At 48.0% G+C, this 19421-nt stretch overlaps 1 protein-coding gene across 1 annotated transcript; it reads right to left on the reverse strand.

The window, feature by feature from the left end:
• Positions 1–1636: 1636 nt before the first annotated feature.
• MEDAG (mesenteric estrogen dependent adipogenesis) lies at positions 1637–18456 on the reverse strand. Its single transcript, XM_086714191.1, has 5 exons — positions 17993–18456; positions 8386–8495; positions 5645–5757; positions 4931–5216; positions 1637–2830 (listed from the first exon to the last, which is right to left on the reverse strand). The coding sequence occupies exons 1-5, from the start codon at positions 18277–18279 to the stop codon at positions 2706–2708; spliced, it is 921 nt and encodes a 306-aa protein (XP_086570317.1). The 5' UTR covers positions 18280–18456; the 3' UTR covers positions 1637–2705.
• Between the last annotated feature and the right edge of the window lie 965 nt (positions 18457–19421).

Consider the following 19421-nt stretch of genomic DNA (forward strand, 5'->3'; position numbering starts at 1 on the left):
CTCCCTTCAGAACTAGATGCAATATTCTTTTGAATTTCTTAAATAGGGGCATAACTTGGCTCTTTGAAGATAGATTGGGATTTGAAACAGTAAAAAGACATCCACATTTGAGCTGATAATTAAGGTAGGCAATCAAGTTGGGCAATATTATCCTTTAGCCAAAAATCAACTATAACCGTGAGGTAATGAGAAAAAAAAACCTCCCTCCTTCTGTAGATAATGTCTGGATTTGCATTCTTGTTGGAATAAATTAATAGCCTCCAAGGTGACTCTTGTTCTGAGAGCTTCAACAAATCAATCACTTGGATAAATCAATCCTCACATATTTATTTTAAAACTCGATTTTACAGTTTTATGTCATTAGTTTCACTCCGGAAACTGGATTCTAAGTGTTTTAGACATTCCCTTTTTTGAACGTCTCTCATAGCACTCATTTTATTATTCGTCTTAGTTTGCACACCTGTCTTTTTAAAAAAATTTTTGTTTTTTTAATTTTATTTTTGAGAGAGAGAGAGAGAGAGAGAGTGAGGGAGGGAGGGGCAGAGAGAGGGAGACACAGAATCCGAAGCAGGCTGCAGGCTCTGAGCTGTCAGCACAGAGCCTGATGAGGAGCTCTAACCCATGAATTGTGAGATCATGACCTGAGCCGAAGTCAGACGTTTAATCCACTGAGCCACCCAAGCGCCCCACACACCTGTCTTCTTTTATAAGACTGGACGCTCCTTGAAAGCAAGGGCTGAACTTTATATGCCAGCACCCACCTCAGTGCACCGCAGAGTAGGCACTCGATCATATGTGTTGCATGCATGAACTGAATGAATGGATGACTGAATGAATGAATGAATTGCTTAGATCGTTGTTGTCCTATAGATTAGGATCGATCTTAAACTGTTAAAATATCTGAATAAGGCTGCACTTATACCCAGATTGAAGCCTCTTTTGCCCAGAAAGATCTGTTCCAATACACTTTTCACCAATTTAAAGGCTGCCCGACATTACTTCGTTGTGACACTTGCTAATAAATACATTAGCACAGTGTATATCCCCTTAGAAGCAGTTCATGAAACTTTGCTGAGTGAATAAGGACCGAGTGAATGCATCCAATAAAAACCGCTTTTAATTCAATGAAAACACTGTTTTTAATTATAAAAGAAACCTTCCAGATTTCTAGTCCATTCCTGGAGTGATTACTGATGGTTTGTCTCAATTCAGCTACTTTAAAAAAAAAAATCTTTGTCAATTTTTGTGAATTAGAGTTTCTATTTCCTTCGGGAAACATTTAATATTTGAGATCTGCCTAAGGTTTGTTTGCACTGACACTTATTTTACTATGAACACTCTTCATCTTGTACTGAGTTGAATAACAAATGTTTAGCCTCTTCTGTTATTAAGGAACATTTTTTTCTTTTTTGGAAGATCGGTTATCAAATTGTTTCTATTCTCCAAATACTTCATAGACCTGTTCCTCAAAAAGCTCTTCTTGAGAAAGTAGCTGTGAAAACCACAATTCTTATTGTAATTTGGTAAGTTACAAGGCAAATCTACCACCTGCAAAGCATGATGGAAATATCACACACACACACACACACACACACACACACACACACACACGGTCACAAATTTAATCAATTCCATGTTGAATGCTAAGAAAAGTTTTAATTGCACAGAGTACCCAACATATCAAATATAAATGAAGGGACAATCAGGAGCGCTATCAAAATGTATAATACAGGAAGTTGTTTAAAAAGAATATAAAAATTATACTAAGGACCCATAAATCTTCCTTTTTATAAGCATATGTAGCGATTCCTTCAATGCAGGTTTTATATGTAAATAGGAATTTTTTTCTTTTTGAAGAACTCCATTGTAGCTATGAGATGAAAAATGTACTGATGTAACAATGTATTATGGTAATGTTATAGCTTCCTTCTTTTTTGCTTTTAGTGTTAGGATTGCTAAAAGCTTATTTAAAACACCCAACTGACATAACCCGCTTTCACCAGAGGACACTGCCAAGTACGTTATCCTTCCCCCATCACTATTTGGTTCTGCGTTATCCGGCCTCTTTCTACACAGGTCATTTTGATGAGAGAGAGAGGCCAAGGGAGCTCAAGTTTCAGGCAGCGGGTGGCAGGTTACCGTCCTCTCGACCTGGCCAATCCTCCAGTGACCCCTCCCCAGAATGTTTCTCCTAAGGATGGGAAACATACTTGTCTTCCAGTGAAAGGTGTCCTAGGCTTTTTGTCCAGCCCCATTTGCAAGAAAATAGCACTGCTAACCATCCACTTGCTGGGGTTGGGTTCAGACGAGGAGGAGATCCCAAGCAGAGGACCGCTGATTTATGCAGTATCCACAGTCAACGCCCAAGTCAGACTGGCCCCTCAAAGGCTGCCTGGGGAGCTCCCAGGATGCTGGGGTTCTAAGCAAAGCATTCAGGGTGCTCCCTCTGCCTCTTTGGAGAAGTGTTCAAAGGGGAAGATACCCCTCTGGGCCACTGGGCCAAAGCCCGCCCTTCCTGGAGTCAGCTGCATCGGGCTGGCCAGGGCATCCCCAGGGAAACAGAAGACAGGAGCCTCCCCGTGGGAGCACAGAGACGGACAAGCAGGGGGAAGTGCCCGCCTCCCACCACCTCTTGCCTCCCCCCCCAGCCTTCTGTCTTGGCACAGGCCTGGCAGGTAGCGGGGACCACAAAGTGTTCAATCCAATCAGATAAATTGATTGGGTGTCTCTTCCGATTCCAGAACACTTGGAAATGGCAATTCTGCCAAAAGAACCTCCGTCAGAGATGATCTGGGTGACAGACTGCAGTTGAAAACGTCATCTATTGAACCTGAGAAAAGTAACAAGGCACGTTATTATCGTCACTGGAAAAACAAAGCCCAAAACCCAACAGTGCCTTAAAACTCATACAACATACAATGTAACCATTTCGATAATTAGTAGAGAACCTTGACTTCCTCAGAAGAACTCAAAAACCCAAGCAGCTTTTTATGGTTGTTTGCCTACCAGTAGGATATGGATCATTCGCTTTTCCAAGGGCCGGAGTAGACGTGCAGAGTTTTCCCACTTGTGACAAAAGGCCCCCAGTTGGCGAATAGATGCCCAGGACAAAGGTCAGTTTTTGCAAAGGCGAGAAGGGGATGGCACTAGGTTGATTCACCAGGGCAGAGCCAGTAGAGGCCAGGCTGGCCTGCCTGCAGGGGGTTGCAGGCAGCTGATGCATCTCTGGCTGTGTGACCTGCGACCTGCGGTGCATAATGATGGCTCAGGCCTCAGGCGGGGCTCCAAGAGTCCCTCCCCACAGCTCTGTCCTGGAAGTGGCCCCAGCTTGACTCCTAGTCAACTTGCAAGGAGGCACTGGCCAACTTCACAAGCCCCTTGGCGTCCCCTGGATGGCAATGGTCATCCCAGGCAGCCGCACTCACGGGCGCCAAGGCCAGTGGGTGGGGCTGGAGAGATGTCACAGGAGGGACCAGGCACCTGGGACTGCAGCCACCACTGGGCAAGTTAATCCTTCCCCCCAAGAATCCGTGTATGATTCCCCACAGGGCTGCATTGGAGCGAAGCACACAGTGATTTTGTAAGGAACACCCAGATAGAGAAAGCTAAAGCAATGTGGAGGGAGGGAGGGAGTTAGGGGGAGAAAGAGAGGGAAAGGGGAGAAAGGTGGGGGAGGAGAAAAGGAGGAGGAAGAGGGAGAGAGAGATCAGGGCTGGGGGAAGCAAGGAAAGAGGAAGGAGGAGGAGGAGAGTGAGAGAGAGAGAGAGAGAGAGAACACGCGTGCGCGCGCGCACACACACACACACACACACGCACACACGGGAGGGGAAGGGCTATCTCCAAGACAAGAAATCCTCAGAAGTAAGCATTTTTGCTATAAACATCGGAAGAAAGCAACCCTCGTTAAACATAATTGAGACTCTTGTTTTTTTTTATATCTGAGTATTTTTTAAACTGCAGGTTCATAGAGATTGGTGTTTTTTCGTGTGTTTGTGTTCGGGCTCTTTCTTCTTGCAATTAGCAGCAAGAGTCCTGGTTCGAGGAAGTTGCCTTCGGGCCCAGACTCACGTGGGACAGGGGAATGGGCTCAGCGGACGACAAACCCAGACGAGACTGGACAGATGTCCTCTGCCTGAGCCACAACCAGACTGAAAAGTCGCACCAGCCCCTGAGGGGGAAGCACCGGATACTAGGATCTAGAGTAAAATCTGGTAGGCGAAGCCTTCTCCAAAGCTTTTCTTTCGTGGTCTCACAAACCCTTTCAAAAGTTTTTAAAGATACATATCGCCCATGGTTAGTCTTCCCCCAGCTGCTCCTGGTTGTTAACATTCTGTTGCCTTGAATATGCACATCAGGAAAGCATCACGCTTTCATAACATTTAAATTGTTGTTAATATTTAAATGAGCAGTAAGACGGACTTACATGAACAACGTATTTAAAAATTGTATTCTGGGCATGCTGCACACTATAACAGCTACGTCAGAAAACGTTAAGAAGCCTAAAAAGAAGAGTCACCGCATTTTTTTCTTGGTAGTAAACATTTCTCACTTCTTACTTTCTGAAGTCCGTGATGTTGTATTTCTCTTTTATCAAGAGGCCGTTTTCTTTCTTCCTTTTTTTAAATGTTTATTTATCTTTTGAGAGAGAGAGAGAGACAGAGACAATGCACAAGGTAGAAGGGGCAGAGAGGGAGACACAGAATTCAAAGCAGGCTCCAGGCTCCGAGCTGTCAGCACAGAGCCTAACGCGGGGCTTGAACCCATGAACCAGGAGATCATGACCTGAGCCGAAGTCCGACTATTAACCGACTCAGCTGCCCAAGAGCCCCGAGGCCTTTTTTTTTTTTTTTTTCAATTAACTGTCCACTCCCATGATATTATTCTACCCTCTTATTTACCTTCCTCGGGTACTTGAGAATTTGTAACATACCTCTGGAAGTTACACTGAATTTTCGGTCAGAGAAACTGCTCCTTCGGATTAAAGGTTCACTCATTTTTTCCAGAAATAATTTAATTGTCTCCTTCTTTTCTGGACTTGTGCTTGACAAATTCAGAACTTTTCCTTCTACCTTTACAGTAGAATTGCTGAGCCCAAACCAATAGAAGAAATCAAATAATGCATCAGCTTTGAATTCATACGCAAAGCTCAAATGTTCTCCATTAACCACCTTATTTCCTGGAGGGAAAAAATTTTGTACCGCCTCTTGAAAATCAAACTGAAAGAGAGAGAGAAGCGTTTAATTAATGTCATGGCTATAATGTTACATTACAGAACCGTATATTACTATAGAATTCTATTATTGAACTAACGACTGCCCAAATATCCAAAGTATCACCTATCTTCTTTCTTTTTCATTCTGACATATTTTTCAACCGTCGACTTTTGTTTTTTAAAACAGACCTTCGCACTTATACCTTATCCATCTGAAGCCCTTGAACCGCTTGGTCACATTGACCTTTACTGTTACCCCGTTTCTAATCGGTTGCTCGAAACCAAGCTCATTTTATTGGTAGTGATAATGAAACCACAGAAAACGTATGGGTCTGGTTATAACTCAGCTCTAGGGACTCAGCCTCGCATGAAATGCCACCGACCCCTCTCTATGTGGTTAGCAGCCCTGGAATCCGACTGACGCAAGCTTACCTGAAGCCGGTAACTTTCCCCGATCACTGAGGAAATGACCATGTCCATTCCATGCTCTATCTGTCTTCTTATCTTGGGGTGCCTTGTGTTCACGAGAAACGCGTACGTTCTTTCTAGGAATTAGGAGGCACGATTCAGATTGAGGTGCGCACGTGCGACATCAACATACTTCTCAGCATTTGATAAAGCAGTGACTCCCACCTTATTTGGAGACTTTGTTCATTTATAGCCTCCTCTGCAGCTCCCTCAGACCCTCACTGTAAGGCCTAACCAGATTTCTAGAAATGTTATTCCTGAGAACCTTGGGGATGCAAAGGAAGCTCTGGGCAACTGTAAAAGCCAGTTAGAAAAATCAGCTCCAAGTCTACTCTGTCACCCTTGTCTCAAAAAAATAAAAAATACAAAAAATAAGTCCCCTTCCCCGATTATCGACTCCCACTGTGTGCGTCCGGCATGGGGAGCTCACGTCACTAGGAAGAAAATCCCTCCCACTGTTTAAATAATACGCTGTCTCTGCCCCCGGCAGGTGTATCCTTGGTGGTGTGGTGCTGGTTTGTTTTGGGGTTGTTTCTTTTTCTTTCTTTCTTTCTTTCTTTCTTTCTTTCTTTCTTTTTCTTTCTTTCTTTCTTTCTAATTTCTTTCTTTCTTTTTTTAATTCCTTATGTCCACTTCTGCCCAATCCTACACAAGCTAAACAAAGAGAAAGTTGTTTCTTCATTAGGAAATTTGAAATATTATGAACCAACGATCTCGTAACTTTTCCAGTCCCCAGAATCAAGCTCCTCGGCCTTAACAGTCAAGTGTTGTTTTCTAGACAGACATGTTACATGGATTCCCACTCTCTGTTAAAGGCCACGGACCAGCCATTATGTGGGTTTGAGAACTGAGTATTTTGCATTGGCTTTGGGAGTCAAACCTACGGTCCCTCAATAATTAGTCTTACATCCCTCAGGAATATCATTTGAGCTAACTTTTGCACTAACTTTGTTCATCTTATTTTTTTTTTTTACCCCTGTTTCCTTTCTCCCAAATTGCCATCTTGGGGGGCACTTTAAAAATATAAATGACCTTATATCCTCTTTGAGACAAGAGATAAAGAAAGCAAGCAAGCTATTTGAGACTTTGAACTAACTTTCACACAAACCAAACTAAGATCTTTAGGTTCGTTAGATGCTAAGGGCTACCGCACTCCACAGTCGTGCTGGCTGGGCAGGTTGCGCACTGCACAACTCTAGAGGGTGCCATTCACATTCATAGACATTGTCTATTTGTACAGTTATTATGACAAACTTCTGGAAAGGATTAGTAAATGATGTTGAGTTACTGGTGGCTTTTTCTAGTTTGCACAAAAGTGCAGCTTAGCACCAAGGTTAGACGTGTTACCTTACTTATAACTTTCACAATTTAAACTTGACCATCTCAAGCTTCTATATCACAGCAGCTCTTTTTTCATGGCTTTCCTTACAATCGCACAGCACTGGGTTTCTGTACCTCCTTCCAGGATAGTTGTCACACAACCGTATACCTTTTACAGGCCACCCGCAAATCCACAAACATTTCCTGCACCACTCCCTGGTACTTTCATTAAAATGTAAAAATGGAGAGGTCTCTTATTCTTTCTTAAGATTCCTCCTGAGAGATCGACGCAGGAGGTGTACTTGATATGTCTGTGAATTACATTCCCGGAGAACTCTCCAGCTTTCTGGTCATCATCAAGCCAAATAACATCAGGGGCTCAGATGCTCTAACAAGCACTACTTGCTACCTTGTGTTCCGTTCCCAGCCCCTCCTGCCGAGAGAGCATTGTGGCTGGATTGTCAAGCGAGCGGAGAATCTGAATGATTCTGAAGGAAATGAACAGAGCAGCAGCTCCACGAATCTGAATGAGAATGAATGTTTGAGAGAGTCTATCTGGAATTTGCAGATCACTTCTTATTACTTTGGGCTCCTTTTAAGAACGCTATTGAGAAGTAGGATTAAGAAATTCTGCCTCTATCACCGAGCATTATGCCCATGGCTTTCCCCACAGAACACTGTGCAGGAAGCAGGGAAGATGGAGATATTTTCCTATCGGAACGGGAAGTTAATGGAGTTGTTATCAGTAAATCTGATTGCTTGGAAGAAACGGTAAAGAGATATCCCTCCAGTCGAGATTTGAAGGCCACAGCATGAAACATAAAAGCCTCTACAACAGCTCTTTATCTTAGTTTTCTTATCTGTTAAGTGGGTATAAGCACCTCATAGGTAGGATGACTATACATCCTAGTCCCCCTGGGTTAGACCTTAGTCCCAGCATAATTATTAACAGGACCTACTTTCATGCTTGAAAACGTTCCCGTTTGCATGAAAGTCATATGGGGCTGTTGCGTCCATCAAGGACATGAGCCTATGCCTCACGCACGTGAGTGTCTGGAATGTGGCAGACAGTATTATATATCATCAGCAGCGTTCCAGTCATTTTTGCAACCCTCGTAGACTCAGACCCTGATAGCACTTCCTGCCTAGACAGGAAGTACAAGACAAAAGCCCAGAGACAGATGGCTTCTGCCCTAGGATCATGTAGAGGTTCTGCAGGCTGGTGCTGGGCTTCAGATGGTCTAACGCACCAGGCTCCTTGCCCCCAGCGTTGTCACAAGCTGACATCTACCCTGCCTACTCCGTGAACAACTTGTACCTCATTAGCATGCCACAGTCCACAGCCCCAGGAAGCAGCATCAAACCCAAAATATTTATATACCTACCTTTTGAGGTGTCTTTTTTGGTCTGTACATTAACAAAGAACAGCATTGGCTTGCTCAATATAGTTTCCCTGTAGTCTTTATAATCGCAGTAGTTGGTCAGTTCCACATACCTATGAAAAAAGCAGAGATAATTGCGAACGTAATATACCCTTCCATCTAGGTCAGGAAGGGGATGTTCTGGACGGGCGCCGGCCACATCCACAGAACTTGTGAGGGAAATAGCCTAATGTGTGCCCTCTGGAGGCAGTTATCCTTTATACGATATAAATAAATCTCCTCCCTAGTCAGCTGAGACATCAGGACACAACCTGAGGGTGGCCCTGGTCTTTGGCGTGGCCTGGCACCAATCCTGGGCTCTCAGAGGCAGCCTTCGCTACGTGATGGCCAACACCATCTATCTTTTGGGCTCTTAAGAGTTCACTGGAAGCTGGAAGTGCTCTGTCTCTCCGGATTGAGAATGAATTACACCCAATTAGTGGGATAAGCTAGGGTGGGTCTGAAATTTCCCTCTTCTCCTCCTCCTGTCTTGCCTTCTCTGATCCCTAGATCCCAGCCCCCCTATAGATTATGCAATCAACCAAGAGTCATATGAACTAATTCATGTGTCCCCGATCCTGAGCTTTGTGCAATGAAGAAAAACAAAAAAATACCACTAATGTTGGACTTCTGCCCATGACCCTATTCAGACTAGCCTCTTTGATTTTCATTCATTACCCCAGCCTGGGAAGTTCTTCTTCACACGTTGACTCTGTCATCCAGGATGTCAGCTTTCTCCCCCTATTCTACAGATTTTCCAGGTAGTTTCTATGTTTCTACCTGTATTGTTGATCGAAAGACAGATCAAAGTGCAAATTGGCTTCCCTCAAGACGATGGCTAATTTTCTATCCATACCTCAGCTCAGACGCCACATGGGCACAGGCAGGCTGAATGGCATCCAACAGGCTGGAGGAGGTGTCTGCCACCGTCCCTCTTCAACACAGAACTGGTTCCCCATTGACCGGCCCAGCTGTGTGCATGTGCATGGAATGAATGGCCGCCCTGCCTGACAGCACAGGCCGATTTTGTATGCTGTGATGTGTTTGCTTCCTACATCTAGTCGCTGGCAGAGACAGCTCGAGCGTTCTTTCTGGCTTGTTGTCCGTCCAGTGCCTGATGTGAAAATCACAGCCTTGGAGAGAGCCCCACTGCAGGGAGCTGTGATCACCCAGCCCTATTAGCCTCCCGCCCCACCCCACTTCCCATAACCCGCTTGGGGGGGGCCAGCGCACGAGACCCAGACCTGGGCACGGGTTAGGAACACGTGGGAGAATATCTACCCCCAAGGCAGAAAAACACAGCTTTGGCTTGTCTGTCTCCCAGCTTGGTTTCTTAGAAATCTGTATCATTCTCTCTTTTCTGGGGATTGTCAGACCTGATCTCGAGAGCTTTTAAAACCTGACCCCTGATGGAGTCTCTAAAATGCTTCCTGCCTTGTATTTCATCAGGCATTTAATGTAGTCTCTGCTTCCCACTCCAGGGACACTGGGTGGTCAGGGGGCTTGTCCAGGGGTGGGGAAGGGGCAACAGGGCTGGTGTATTCCGGGGAAGGGAAGCGGGGACAGGTGTTGACATTCAGGGGTGGGGTGGGGAGGGCAGGAGTAGGGGAGAAGGGGTGGGGGGCCAGGGGGAATAACAAGGGAACAGACTGCGGAAGATAATGCAGCCCAGGGATTTTGTATGGTTCTTCTGTCATCCCTCTCCTGCCCTTATCCTCACCTGAGCAGCACAGTGCCCAGTGAGAATGGGGGAAGGGGAGGTGGGGGACTGAGGGGGAGTGGCCCTTGTGTCCCATAATCAGCAAGGAGAGAATGTTCCTGTTTCTTTTTGTCCCAATTGGCCAACTGCCAAAGGCACTGAAGAAAGGAAGCAGAGGAGAAGGGAGAAAGGGAACCGTAATTTGCCGAGTTCATTTGCTCTCATTCGTTCATTCAACAGCATTCACTGGGCGCCGACTGGGTGCTGGGCACCAGGCAGGCATCACACGTGCCTTATCACACCTGAGGGGCTCAGGGCCTGCGAGGTGGGGCTGGGATAGAGGGTGGCAGTACTCGGGTGCCCTCCCAGCCCCTCTGCCATCATCTCTTAACTGTCCAGGACCCAGGACGACCACACAAGAGTGGCCTGGGACAGGCTGTGTAAGGTCTGTAGTCGTAGGGGGGTGGGGAGAGGCGCAGAGGAAGAAGAAAGGAAGAAAACTCTTATCTGTCGTCGTGGAAAGGAAAGGACAAGTCCAATTGGAGTAAACGTCAACAAGGCAGATGCGTGAAGCTGGGGCAGAGTCGGATGTCACTTGTGACCCATCCAAGGCAGATTTTCATATTCTCCTGCCTTGTTTGCCATGGAGCTAATTTACAGTCACTTAAGCATTTCATCTTTTTCTCAAGGTGACTCCTCTGCTCTCTCAATATCCGTGGTCTGAGTGTCGTTCTCTAGGGCGTGAGCACAGCATTTGTGTACAACGCGTCTGGAAAATCTGCCGTCCCGATTACTATTCTGATGTTGCACGTTAACAGTGCAACACTCGCCTCTGTGCGAGGCCCAACATCCAGTCGAAGGGACCCTCGATTTTATTCCGATGAATCCGCAGCGTATAGGAAAAAGATGAAAATCTCAACCTAGAAGTGATCACTGGTTGGGAACATAATCAGCTTTCCCCCGAATTCTCTGGAAGGTTTTTTTGGAATGCGAGGGGGCTCAAAGAGCTGTTGTCTGTCATGATCAGAGAAGGGGGACCGGGCAGGGAGTGGTGGGGGCTTCCGGATAGTCGCACGCTCACTGAGTTTAATGCATAACCTATACATGTGTCATCCTTTCTGGAGTCTGAATTTCATAAGATGCCCTGAATAATAAAACTATGCTCAACATAATTTAATTTTCCTTTGATGATTTAGAGGCACTTTTAGGATCTTAACGGGGCTGTAAACATCACCACAGAGCATGTCAGTTATCACTATGCCACAGATGTGTGAAAATGCTGCTATTTATATGAGAGCTCTGTAACAGAATTTACAGACAAGAGATTGTAGCAAGATCCCTGCTTAATGAACTCTCTATTTAAACCAGGTCACAAATAAGAAATACCTCCTTAATTCATCATTCCCAGCCTCCCAGGTATGGTACAATTGTTAAACACCTTGAAATTCCAGAGAAATTAATAAATGTGAGCACTCCTTTGGAATTCACTGTTAGAAAATTTGGATATGTAAGCCACTAAAATACAAAAAGATTGAGGACCTGGCTGTGAAGTCTCACAGGTATTTAAGTATCTGGCATTCAGTCACTGGCTTTATTTTAAGATAAGCCTTACCAGACTACATTAGGGAATAGTGATTTCATCTTTAATCTTGCATATTTCTGAATTACTAATGCAAATGTTGCTTCTTGTGTACTGGATGCTTGTTGTATTAGCTGAAATTATTAAAGATGAAAAGCAAATGGTTTAAGATAGCTCTCTTTAAACTCTTATTTCTTCATGGCTTTTACCCTGGCCCCAAAATGCTTCTAGGCTGAAACTTTCTATGCCTGGTTTCAATCCAAACATTAAAAGGCAGACCAATGTGACGGCCTTTCGAATGCAGTGATTCGAAATGAGAAGATCGAAGTCATGCCCTAATTGACAGGCAGTGTGAACTCAGCTGCAGAGCCACATCTCACTGTGACCTTGGGTGAGTTACTTAACCCATCTGAACCTGTGCCCTCGTCTATAAAAGGGATATAACAGTATTTCTTTCTGGGCGAGGATTCAATGCAGTGCAAGTAACATAGTGTATGCACTTGGGCCCATAATAGATGCTCAACAAACACTGTCAGTATTTTTAATCTGAGCCAACTCTGCTGGCCAAAGGGTGAAGTTCTATAAACTTGTGCCACACAATCAAGGCTGTGTTCATTTGAGTGACCGGGAAAAAGGACAACGCAAGCATCTGAGAAACAAGTGAGCAAGAGTTTCTCCTTCTTTGCTCCAATTTCTTTCCTCGGTTTTTCAGTCTGGAAGCTAAAGCTAAAGTTTAATGAAGGCAATGCCAGAAAGATGAGACCAAGAAAGAACACTGTATTTTTGCTCCTAGCAAACCAGGAGTGGCCGAAAGATCACTCCCCTCTGAGCTGCCTACCTTTCTCTGGGGATTCCTTCAGGCGTTACATCATTTCTAGCACAATCTGAAAAGCTGCCCCAAATTTCCCTTGGCTCCAGCAAATGAGTGCTCAAAGGCGAATAAGAACTCAACCCTATGGCTTTTCCATCTGAGGAGGGGTGGGGGGGGGGGGGTGTGCGTGTGTGTCCCTGCATGTGTTCATTTAAAAAAATATGGAGTGGAGCACAGAAAAAGAGGAACACATATTGAAAACAGGCCTTGTGTAGAAGTCCCAGAAGGTGCTTATAGCTTTCATAATCCTTTGCTACGACACTAAGCTCAAGCGTTCTGCCCTTGGGAGCAAGCAGGATGGCCCTGCCGTGTTTCCAGTGTTAACTTGACAGCTTTATGTGAGGCCTCAGCCTAAGCTGTCAGACAGCTTCTTCTCTTTCACTTCCTCCCCTCCTTCTGCCCCAACTCTAGGGAAATTAAGCAATGGCTTCAGATTTATCACTCCGCTGTCTGCTGATTCGAATCAAGGACGCACATGTTCATCTACTCATTCATTCATTCATTCATTCATTCATTCCTGATGCTCAGTTCACGCGAAGCGCTGTCATGGCACAGAGAATGACGCATTCGTACGTCCATTTATTCGTGCAACAAATACGTACTGAGCGCATGCACCGCGCGGCGGGGGCACAAAGAAGCAAAAGGAAATAGTCTGGCTCGCAAGAAGCATCTAGTCTACTAGGAAGGCATAAGAAAATGCACCACTTCGATATCAAACGATAGACTGGTAAAGCCGTGTTGCTTAAAGCATGACCGCTGGACCATCAGCACCGGCATCACCTACGAGCTAATAAAACTGCAGAGTCCTGGGCTCCTCCCCAGTTTTGTTCAACCTAAACAACGGTGTTTTAATAAGATCCCCAGGAGGCCTGTAGGTTTATTACAGTTTGAGAAGCACCGGATCGAAGACATGGTCCCTGCCATCGAGAGGCTCACAAACGAATGTGATGACTCAAACACGCAAATGCCAGAGAAATGCATAGCTCTCTGCCTTCGTGTGTCCAACCTCCACTGGCTTACGTTCTAGGTATTTAAATAAGAAAGAGCAAAGCAGGAGGGGTCTGGAGTTAGAACCGTGGACTGAGCTGAGACAGACGAGAGGGACCAGACGTGCCACCACTGGGTGGGCCAGAGCAGCAGGGAGGTGTCCCCAGCAGGAATCACGGGTTAGCCAAGCCTTGGGAACTGTGGGGTGGCTGTGCTCAGGCCTGCAGGCGGGTGTCTGGCAAGGACCAGGTGAGCTGAGAGCAGGAAGCAGCCCGGAGTGTGGCCGGAAGCCCACAGCAAGGCTCCTGAGGAAGGAAGGCAGCAATGGCACGAAGCTTTTGAATCATCAGATCTGGGGTTGATTTCTGTCTCGGCGACCTCAGCAAGGTTATTTTAGCTTCGCTGAGATTAATTTCCTCACCTGTAAACCCTGGCTAACCAAAAGGACCCCCATGAGGCGGCTAACAGATTAAATACTGCGTGTGAGGCACTTGGCTCACGGGGCTGTGAGCATTTGTCAAGTGGTCAATATGTCACCATATCCGAGACTCAGACACGGGGACCAAGGCTGAGGACCCACACTGACTGACAGGGGCCGCAATGCTGCAATCGCATCTATGCCTCCGCCTCCCGTCGGGGTTCCCCCAGGGAGGTGGGCCCGGGGCCAGCAGACAGAGCCCAACGCTTCCCACGGCAGGCGGAGGTGAGACTTGCCCCTGAAAATCTACCTAGGCTCCAGCCCTGACTCCACCCTCACCTCGCCCACCTGTCTCCCCGCTGCCCCCTGCACCCTCTGCCCCCCCCCCCACCCCCGGTCGCTGACCTCGAGGTGGGTGTGACTGTCACCATCTAACAGCTGGTCTCATATGGGCGCATATGGTCTCATATGCGTCTCTGCTTTTAGTGGCTTCCTCAAGGCCGCTGGATTTACCTTCTCTTCTAGGCTGATTATCTACAGTGCGTCCTGTCTGATAGAAGTCCAGTTACTTCCTTGTGGATTCGGGAGACCTCTGGGAAAGCTGCTGCTGTCTACAGCAAGCCAGAATTCTTCTGGCTTCCAGGCAGCTGGCTGAGAGCGGAGGCTGACAGTTAGACAATGCTGCACAGGAGCCCCCGTGCCACGACTCACCAGCACCTTACTTAGGCAGGTTATTTAATCTCTGCGTCCTAATTTCCTCATCTGTAAAAAAAGGGAAATACCAACAGAGCCGACTTTGAAGTCTCTTGCGAGGTAACGGCTGTAAAATACTTTGTACCATTCCTGGTACTCAAGTAAACATGAGCAGCCGCCCGTAATTATTGTCATACTTATTTTTATCACCCGAATAGCCTCTTTGATGCTAGGGAATCTCCGAAAAGGAGGCTGGAGCTCCTATTTGCACGCCACTACATCTCACTAAGGGGCTGCATCTAATTACAGGAAAAACGTGTGTGCATGTGTGTGTGTGTGTGTGTGTGTGTGTGTGTGTGTGCGTGCGAGTTAATGGTTACTTTCACCTGGAATCCTGAGCAGGTTGTGTGTATAATACAGCTAGAAATTCTGAGCTTGAAAGAAAAAAATAACAGGAAAGAGCTTGCCATGCATCTTCCAAAATTAGGACAAATTTTTAAATAAGGCTCTCAGGAGTTCTGCAGCCCTGGTGGCCATCCCTCAACCTCCCCTTCACCCCGAGTTCCCTTCGGCTTATTTAGTAGGCATAGATTTGGAAAAACGTTCAAGTATCAAAAAACACACCCCAGTAAGTTGGACCACCAAATCATCCTCTTGTCTGAATGAGTGACTCATATGAACATCAGCGTCAGTAGCCCTAAGCGTTTTCGTAAAAGACACAGCACACGTTTCCGAGGCCTCAACAAGGAAATCCTGCTTACACTGTAAGCCAACCCACACCAAAAGTAGTTGCTGAATGACAAAAATAACTGAATTCATTGATAGAGCAAGGATCCTTAACTTGGATCCAAGTAGCTCATAAATTACCTGGATGGTCAGCAATGTTAGTGTATATATACACATCTGGGGAGATGGTCTACACAAATTCTCGAAAACCCAATAGTCTGAAATGATTCATAACTGTCTCTTGGCTTTTTCGTTCCCTGGCCATTTTGGGGGCTCTTCTTGGTTGGGGGCCATCCTGCATATGAGGGAGGAATATGGTGGCCGCAGGAAAGATGAAAAAGTTGTTGGATTCCATCAACTCTAGGTCTTAACTGGTCATGAAAAGGAGGAAGTATGTGCTGGGGTATAAGCCTACTGTGAAGATGGCTGACAAAGCAAAGTCAGACTGGTCATCCTCGCCAGCAACTCGAGGAAGTCTGACATAGAGCACTGTACCACACTGGCCAAGGCCGCTGTCCAACACGACAGTGGCAATAATGTTGACTTGGGTATGCCATGCAGATAATAAATAATGCACGCTAGCTCTCATTGATCCAGATGAGTCTGTGATCTTTAGAATTGTGCTGTAATGGGCTGTTTAAAAGTAAATCATGCTGTTTGTCTTTAGTAAAATGGGCCAAAGCTTACAGAAGGAAGGAAGGAAGGAAGGAAGGAAGGAAGGAAGGAAGGGAGGGAGGAAGGAAGGAAGGAAGGAAGGAAGGAAGAGATGGGAAAGATGGATGGAGGAAATGAATCACTGCTTTGGAGTGATAAATATTCTGAGAGAGGAAGCTCTATGCTATCCCCAAAACCAAAGACAACCGGGTAAATTTGGCACATCTGAGGAGACAACTTCGCCTATAAAAGCCTATCTCCCCTGCCATAGTATGTCCCCTGAGAGGAAGACAGATTGTTCATTCTCTCACCCAGATTATTCTCAGATGAGAATTATTTCCCAGGGTTCACACAGGCCTTCACTCAACTGCTTTGACAATGAGAACCCTGTAGTTGCATCCTGACGGCACTCTGGTCTGTGTCACCTGGCCATTGTTTACTTTGGACTCTATACTCCAGGGGAGCACTGCCCTTTAAGAGTCTTTTGTGTGGGAGGTGCTCAAAGCAAGAGTGCACACTTCGACATCGTTTTAAATTTTGCCGCACTGTTTGCTAAGACTGAGGAAGCTGGCTATGTCAAAATGCTAACCTCTAGCTTCAATTAATTCTGGACATTTTAATGTTTCATACTCTATTCTCAGATACAATGGTTACCTTTTTAAAATAATCTTTGTAAATATAATTTCTAACTCAGTTCCTCCCATAGTCCCCTGCGTATGGGTGGGAATTCTCCATTCATCAGAAAGAGAGAATTTTTTTTTTTTTTTTGGTGCAAAAAGAAAGGGTGAAATTCTTGCTGCAGAATGGCTTTTCAGGCATTCAAAGTCCCCGCTCTCTTTGTGTGGAAAAGCAACATTTTTCCCAGCAGCTTTGAAGCCAGTATTTTAAACATCTCATTTTATTTGCTTGCCCTTCTTGGCTTGATCCCACTTACAAGGTACCACGGTGCTCCTGTCTTTCCCAATAGCAAAGGCTTTGAATCTTAATAGGTGGCCAGCTTACTCATCTCTGATTCAGACTCTAGACTGCACTGCCTGCTTCCCGATACTCCGTTCCACACCGCAAATATAAGACCCCCCCCCCACACACACACAAGCACAGGGTGACCTCTGGAAGGCATGAAGCCATGTAGAATCAAGCATGACGCTCCCTCCTCCTTTACCCCATGATGATCAAAGTCGGCTTCGGGCAGACTACAGCCTTCTGGCTGCAAGTTTGCTAAGAAGCGCTTCGGACACTTTGGCCACCACAGTGAGGCATCCCGGGCCCCCTCCACCAAGTCAGGTTTGGGCCCAGCTCTGCCCCGGGATCCTGGAAGCTCTAGGCATTGCAACGATTTTCCCAGAACCTACCTGCCCACACCACAGCCCACTGGGCCCTCGTTTGGACTTCACAGGGCTTTGTTCCTTTCTCGGCCGCGCTTCTGTATTTTTTGAAAACCGAGGCAGGCCAAAGATGGGGAACTCTGAACTTCTGCACCTTTTCCACTGGGTCTCCTCACCGGCTAAAGCCAGTAAATACACAGAATCGAGCATCCTCTCCCCTCCCCACAAATGCAAAGCCAGGGCCTGAGTCTGTCCCCCGCAAACACCCCTGAAGGGCGTGCCTCGATTTGAGCTCATATGACCCAGTTAAGGAGCCAGAAAGGGAAAAATCACCCTCCAGTTATGCACTCTCCACCCAGCCCTACGCCACGCGCCTGCCCTGATGCCCTCGTGGGCGGCTTCAAGTGGCAGCTGAAAAAATGTCATCACTAGGGGCGGAAAAGGCGGGGGGGGGGGAATGTGCACCTCCAGGTGACGTTAGTAGGGAGGCGATCGTACAAGTGGCACGAAAGAGGGGGAGTCCTGTTGGGGACGGGGTTGGCGGCAAGCCGGACCGGCCGGGGCTCCCGGCACCGCAGCGGGGTGGAGGCCTCTGCGGGGACCCGGCGGGGCCACCCACCTCTTGATGTAGCTGCTGAGGCGGTAGGGCTGCCCGTCGAGGCGCACGCGGCCGTCGCCGAAGACGTTGAAGCCCCCGCGCGCCGCCGCCGCCGTCGCCGCGGGCCCCCCGGGGCCGGGCACCAGGAGCTGGTCGCCGCGCAGCTGGAAGGCGCCGGGCTGCAGGCGCAGCAGCTGTGCCAGCGGCAGCAGGGCCAGCTCGCAGTCGCACGTCCACAGGCTGCGCAGCTCCCCCGACGAGATGGAGGTCAGGCTCGGCCTGGCCGGCGCGCACGCCACCCCCGCCATGCCGCTGCCCGGCGGTGCCTCCCGCGCCCGGCTCCGGCGTCGGGTGCCGGCCGGCGAGCGGCGCTCTGCGGGCCCGGCGCGGAGAAAGCGGGCCCCGGGCCGCGCCGCCCTTTTATCCGCCCCGGGCGCGGCCGCCCGCCCCTCCCGGGCCCCGGGCACGACCCCGGACGCTCCGGGCCGAGCGCGCGTCGGGTTGGAACTTGGCACACGCTCCCGGCCGCGCCTGCTCGCCGCCGGGGGTTACTCATCCCCCTCGGGTCCGCCGCTCCACACCCGCGGCCCGGCCCGGCCCGCCCCCGCCTGGCCGACACGGCCGGAGGGGAGGGGGGGTGGCGACAGTCGGCCCGCGGTGCGGGTCGGGCCTCGGGGGAGAGGGGAGCATCCATCCGCCCGCGGGACCCCGCGCCCCTGCGGACGGGTGGGAGGGAGGGAGGCGTGGGGCTCTCCTGGCTCTCCACGGCTCTCCCCGGCTCTCCCCGCCTGGGGTCCGGGGATCCGCCGGCCCTCCGCCCTCCGCTCCCAGGTCGGGCCCCGAGTTGGAGTCAGTTACCGATCACTGTCTCCCAGCCTGTTTGCTGCCCTTTTCCCCAGCACATCATACCCTGCATCTCCGCTCCTCTCCCTGATTCCTCCCCCTGGACCCCCACCACGTGGAAACTCCACTGATCATCATGTGATGATCACTTTTCCACAAGGCCTTCTTGAGTCCGCCTTGGAGTTCATCGCTTTGCTTCGGCTTGCTTCTCCTGCACGCGGCCCACAGGCCTCTCGGTGCGCGGGGTAGTGGGGATGGACAGGACCTAGCAGTCCTGCGTCCGTAGTAGGCTAAGCTCTCTGAGTCCCGGAATCTATTTATATGTTGAGTCAGTCTATAGATAGTGGAGTGCCAGCTATGTGCTCATTCTGTAGACATAATGAATGTGCTTGACCTGAAGTATGAAAGGACTCTCTCGTTCACTTTAATTAAACACCTGTTGCCGAAATACCCACTAGGAGCCCGACAATAGGTCAATTCTGAGCAGAAGAGGATGTGTAAGCACCAGCCCTGCCCTTGCCTAGCTGTCCGTGTGGTTACAGAGGGTAGGCAAGCATTTCAACAGCTGGGTTGCACTGAATAAAACGCGCGGCTGAGGGTAAACCTG

The sequence above is a fragment of the Puma concolor genome, chromosome A1, assembly GCF_028749965.1.
Source record: "Puma concolor isolate L17-30 chromosome A1, mPumCon1.1.hap2, whole genome shotgun sequence".
NCBI classification, from domain to species: Eukaryota; Metazoa; Chordata; class Mammalia; order Carnivora; family Felidae; genus Puma; species Puma concolor.